The 5,656-nt window shown below is 40.7% G+C and overlaps 1 protein-coding gene across 1 annotated transcript; it reads left to right on the forward strand.

Moving 5' to 3' along the window:
- Positions 1–211: 211 nt before the first annotated feature.
- LOC310926408 (ras-related protein Rab-11B-like) lies at positions 212–4,872 on the forward strand. The gene is made up of 5 exons (XM_083888529.1): positions 212–340; positions 1,762–1,957; positions 2,039–2,232; positions 2,339–2,419; positions 2,853–4,872. The coding sequence occupies exons 1-5, from the start codon at positions 301–303 to the stop codon at positions 2,996–2,998; spliced, it is 657 nt and encodes a 218-aa protein (XP_083744655.1). The 5' UTR covers positions 212–300; the 3' UTR covers positions 2,999–4,872.
- The last annotated feature ends 784 nt before the right edge of the window (positions 4,873–5,656 follow it).

A 5,656-nucleotide genomic window follows, 5' to 3' on the forward strand; every position in this document is an offset into this window, starting at 1 on the left:
CAACCTCCATGAAGGCATTTAGGGCGTCAAAGTTTGGAGAACAAAGAGTGCCTCTGCCTCGCCGTGCTATCTGCTTTATATGACGATTGGTTGTTGTTTTCAGAGAGGGCGTGTGATTGGTCAACGGACGTGTCAATCATTAGGATAACGTTTCCAATTGGTCCAAACAGACGTACCTAATCTCACGTGCACGCTCTCTTTTCATGAGGGCGGTGCTTGCTAGCTACCGGTGGGGAGGGTCAGTGGTTCATGTTGTTTTCGTAAAAAAGTACTTAAAAAGTGTAACAGCGCTCTTGGAAAATGGGGACCCGAGATGACGAATACGACTACCTGTTCAAAGGTAATTTCTCGTTTAAAAATGAACGACTGACAGTGAGTTCGTCGTGTTTGTAGACACTTCGGTGACAGCAGCGACTGAGGAAGTCAACTAAGCCAGCTAAAGTTAGCTCTGCTGCTAGTAGCAAAGAGGCAAACGATAACCGGTCAGTGGCTCACTCTTAGCTCACCGTTAGCTCACTGTTGGTCACTAGTGCTAGTTAATTAAGCAATGTTATAATAATTGGAGCAAGTGGTAGCGTTATACTGCATCCTCGCAAACTAAGCAGCGAGTCCAGTGGTGGAATTCAACGCTTGTACATTAGCTAGTATGCTAACATGAGAGCTACCTGGCTTCAGTAAAAAAAATATTCACCTGAGTGAACCTGACGTTAACTTGAAAATGGGGGGAAAAATATTAAATCAAGCATTTATTTGATCAGGCAATGTGCAATAACACCATTACTGAGCACCGTGATGATCACTAATGCACTTTAGCACTTTAACATCTTGGTCGCTGTGGTACTTTTTTCTGGTCAGACATCGTCTCTTGACATTTTCTCTTGTTGTTCTGCACTTAAGTCAACTTCTGTATCTGTTATTGTTGTATTGTGTTATGTGGCTGTCATTGGCCTGCCAAGGGACCGAAGATGAAATTAGCTTTGGTAAATTCCATAGCTGTTACACAAACTCTCTGTACTGTGTTTTGGAATGTGTATTCAAAGTACAGGGTATGGCAGTGAAATATATCTCGCCCTGGCACTATATGAATACAGTTTGCCTGAAGGAGTTTTTTTTTATTCATCCATCAATGACAATTAGGTATTCTTCTCCTTGTAGCATACACTCACTGGTCACAATATAAGGTACACATGACACCTTATAAAGTTGTGTTTTATGACACACAGACTCTGTTAAAATTAGTGCAATTGGTTTGTAAATGTTCAAGCTTACCCATCCATTTTGGAAAAGAGGATAACATCTTAAAACGCCCAGATTCTCCTGAAAGGTACAGTGTGTGTGAAGTGTATTGGTGAAGTTCTCTTCTCAAACATGTAGGATCAGTTATGAGTATTTTACTATTATTGTTATAAAAGACTCATTCTGTGGTAATCATAACAACAATTCATACAGTTGGGTGAAAACAGCTTGGGTGACTTCATCGTCCCTTTGAAAAGTGGAATTTCAGTCTGGTGATCATTTAGATGTCAAATAGGTTAGGAGACTAGACTATTTTGTAACTTACTACTTACCTACTAATTTTAAAATAAAGACGACACGCTGTTGTCAGTAATATGAAGTTTCATGAAATGTATTAAGAGAGGAAGTTATGTCTCTTGTATATCCACCGGTGGAGTCTCAGTTCCAAAATGTTCACCTGTCTTTTACAGTTTGTCAGAGCTCCTTCTGTAATGTTTTTGTGGGTTGTGTGTATTTTGTTTTTAGTTGTACTAATTGGAGATTCTGGAGTTGGGAAGAGTAACCTGCTGTCCCGTTTCACAAGAAATGAGTTCAACCTAGAGAGCAAGAGCACCATCGGGGTGGAGTTTGCCACCCGCAGCATCCAGGTGGACGGCAAGACGATAAAGGCTCAGATTTGGGACACGGCTGGACAGGAACGCTACAGAGCAATCACCTCAGCGTGAGCTTGTGTTCTTATTATGACATACACATACAATTTAATGTGTCGATGCACTTTAATCTAGTTTCCTGCTGTAACCAGGTATTACCGGGGAGCAGTTGGTGCCCTCCTGGTTTACGATATCGCCAAACATCTGACGTATGAGAACGTTGAACGCTGGTTGAAGGAGCTGAGGGACCACGCTGACAACAACATCGTCATCATGATGGTCGGAAACAAGAGCGATCTCAGACACCTCAGAGCCGTGCCCACTGATGAGGCTCGTGCCTTCTCGGGTACACGTTTTGCTATTGGATAAAACAATACTATCATTAAAGTAGGGTCTCGAAAGATATTATCTGATGTTTCCCTTGCTAACATTTACATGTTTATTTTTCTCAGAAAAGAATGCCATCTCTTTTATTGAAACCTCAGCCTTGGACTCCACTAATGTAGAAGAAGCTTTTAAAAATATTCTGACAGGTAAGCAAAGTTAAGTATTAAAGGTCCAGTGTGTAAGTTGAAATTGCAGATTGTTACTAACAGTTAGGGTTAGGGTTGGACTTCCTTCCCTTTCTCTAAATGTATCAGGGAACTACGGTGACCTTTGCATACCACAAATGTGAAATATTTTCTTCTCCATGGAAAGCTTCTGCTTTTGCGTAATGTGGACTTTGGTTGGTTAGTTTATTGAAGCATAGTGGTTAGAGTTGTCAGTCTGTGTATACTCAGGTCCTTGCCTAATGTACATATAAGAAGCATCTTCTAAAGCCATGAACACCAAACCATGTTTATGTTAACGCATTTATAAACATAGTGGATAATGTCTTAAATGTTGCACGCTGGACCTTTTTTATGTGATGTGAAAGTTTCTCTCGCCCTAATTTTGATGAACTGTTACTGTTTAATCCCACAGAAATCTACCGTATTGTATCGCAGAAGCAAATTTCGGATAGATCTGGACATGACGATTCTCCGGGCAACAATGTAGTGGACATAAGTGTCCCTCCGACCATGGATGGACAGAGGGGCAACAAAATGCCCTGCTGTCAAAGCCTGTGATGCTCATACCTTGTTTTCATCCTCGACTTTCTGTTGGTCTTTCCTCTCTCCACCTCTTCTTTACTTGTCATCATGATTCTCATATTGGCTCAGATGTCTCTGATTCAGGACTCTTGAAGCTGACATTCCCTTTTGCTGGTTTCTTCTTTATTTGTTTGTCTGTCTTCCTCTCAGTTATATTGTCATTGACTCAGTTCAGACCTGGTATTAACATCCATTCCTGAGTGAGCCGATCATATGCAGATTGCGCCGAGTACAGGTCGGAATGCTCATTCAACCTCAGTCATAGGTGATTTAAGGACATGTGGCTACATTCCTGAGTTGCATGAACACAAGCTGTCGTCAGGTCTCTTCAGCTGAAGTCATCTGATCTACTGCAGATTCAGTTTTATTTACAATAATCAGCAATTGTTAAATTATTTGTAGCCACTACCACACTACGAGCACTGATCATCGCATGATTTATTTTTCCTATCAGTTAAAATGTTATTTCATGTTGCAGCTTTTTTTTATTATTTCCCTGTCACTCAGACACACAGTAACACTCGAGACATGTTGAGATGAGACAACTGAACAGTCAGACTGTCAAAACATAATTTGTTGACATTATGTCAGTGTGTATTAGAATAAAGAGCGAGGGAAGCAGATGTGATCTCATGAGGTCACAGGAGATGCATCCGGATGCATTTTACTGCCAGGTGTGAACAGTCCTACAGAGCTCTGTCTGGATGCTATGGGATCCCTGAGAGCTGATATTTATACCACGTCTGAATTGGGGCCATGATGTCCTCTGTTGTGGGTCTGATGTCAGGACTTCTTTTTAATTAGCAAGCCTTTATGGTCCCATTGACCCACTCCTGATGAAGGAGCGGTGAGGGATTAGCTGGTCTGTTTGTTAGTTTGCTCTACATGTTTTCTACTTACCTCCTGTTCTCAGCCTGTAATGATACAGACTAACATACTGATGTCTGCTAAAGTGAAATTTCACTTTCATGTCTGGTTGACCTCAATTTGTCCATCATGCAATACGGGTGTAGTGGAGATGAGATGTGCATCAATAATTTAGAGTTTGACTCTGTGTGTCTTTCCATCGTTAAGCCCTGTGCCCACTGAGGCTTTAAATTAGCCTGAGCCAGGGACCCGACTGGCTGTGACTGTGCGACTTAATATGGGCAAGTGTGAAACAAATCAAATGATTTTATTTGTGTGTGCATGACTGTGTGTGTGTGCGTGCGCTTGTGTGTGTTGATCATAGATTATACAGTAGTTCACAAAGATACCAAAGGAGAAAAATGCAATTGATATCAGTTCTGGCGTTTTTGATATCAGTTTCTCATTTAATCGTATTTGAGGTTCCCGAAGATTGGAGATATTGCTCTATTTGGCAACAGTAATCTTAAATGCTATTATAGCAAAAGTGTTATCAATTGTAATGAGTGTGTTAAATGATGCAATCAGCCTGGAACACCCCATGTATACTTCCTTTTAATGTGTTGACTTAAGTCAAAGTCTCTGAGCAGGCAGTTGCAAAATAAATATCTTACTTGCACTTATGTCCAGAATTTTCAGTTGAACAAATCACCTTACATGTTAAATCACATTAAACAGTTTCCTTATTGCTTGCAAGGGAATTGTTGAAAATAGCCTTTGAAAGCTGTTTCAGTTATCAGCAGACTTTGCTGTAATTAGTCTGTTTATCTGTAAAACAAGATTGGACAAAGACTTGTGTTTCACAGAAGTTGGAGTCCCTTGTTTGATGGGAAAATGGAACTGAAAATCATTAATGCAAATTGTTTACACGGTTGGCTGAAAATGCCTCTTCTAACCCATCTGGTAGAAAAGCTTTCATGTGTGATGTTATGTTTTTATTTCAAAATTGGCAATCCTGAGATTGTTTTGCTAATTGCTGCACAGAAAACACAGAAGCGTAAATAAACCTAATTTACATTACCTGTTGTTTTTTTTAATGTTGCAAACCTTCAGACAACCATTTATAGCAATTACATAACATCTGTAATGTGAATGAACATGACTTGGTGCACCATGATGATGTAATACTGTGGTTGGTACTGCTGTTGTTTGACAGCTGATGGGTGGCCACCGTGACAGGGCAGCTGTTTGTACATAGTCTGTTCAGCCACACTGACAGTCTGCCATTTAAAACCTACACCACTAATGACCTGGCACCATTACTGAAGGCAGAAAAAACATGTAGCATTGCAATATCTAACACTTCACTAGCTTAGCGTGGACTAAATGTACTGGATAGTTCTTGTCAGAGCTCTTGATTATGATTAAAATAAACATGAATGAGCACTTTTTGAATTCAATAAAAGTGGGTGTTATTTGATAGTAACCGGTATAACAACCACAACATATATAAAACTGGCTGCTTGTCTCTGTGATGATGGACTGGTGACCCATCCAGGGTGTACCCCACCCTGCCTATATCAGCTGGGATTGGCACCAGCGCCCCTGCAACCTTTATGTGGAGGATCAAGCAGTAGGAGTTGAGTGAGTGTAATTCATCCATCCATCTGCTCGTGCTTTATCCTCCACATGAGGTGGGGTACACCCTGACCCTGAACAACCATTCACTCTCACACCCATGGTATGGTAAGGAGTGTGTAATTCGCCTAATCCCCCAATTAAATGTAT

Source organism: Microchirus variegatus, assembly GCF_963457635.1.
Source record: "Microchirus variegatus genome assembly, chromosome: 4".
NCBI lineage: Eukaryota > Metazoa > Chordata > Actinopteri > Pleuronectiformes > Soleidae > Microchirus > Microchirus variegatus.

Excerpts from the sequence above, each read along its gene's own strand:
- LOC310926408 (XM_083888529.1), top strand. The coding sequence starts at position 301 with ATGGGGACCCGAGATGACGAATACGACTACCTGTTCAAAG. Across the intron at positions 341-1,761 it reads ATACGACTACCTGTTCAAAG|TTGTACTAATTGGAGATTCT; the intron begins GTAATTTCTCGT and ends TTTTGTTTTTAG. Across the intron at positions 2,233-2,338 it reads TGAGGCTCGTGCCTTCTCGG|AAAAGAATGCCATCTCTTTT; the intron begins GTACACGTTTTG and ends TATTTTTCTCAG.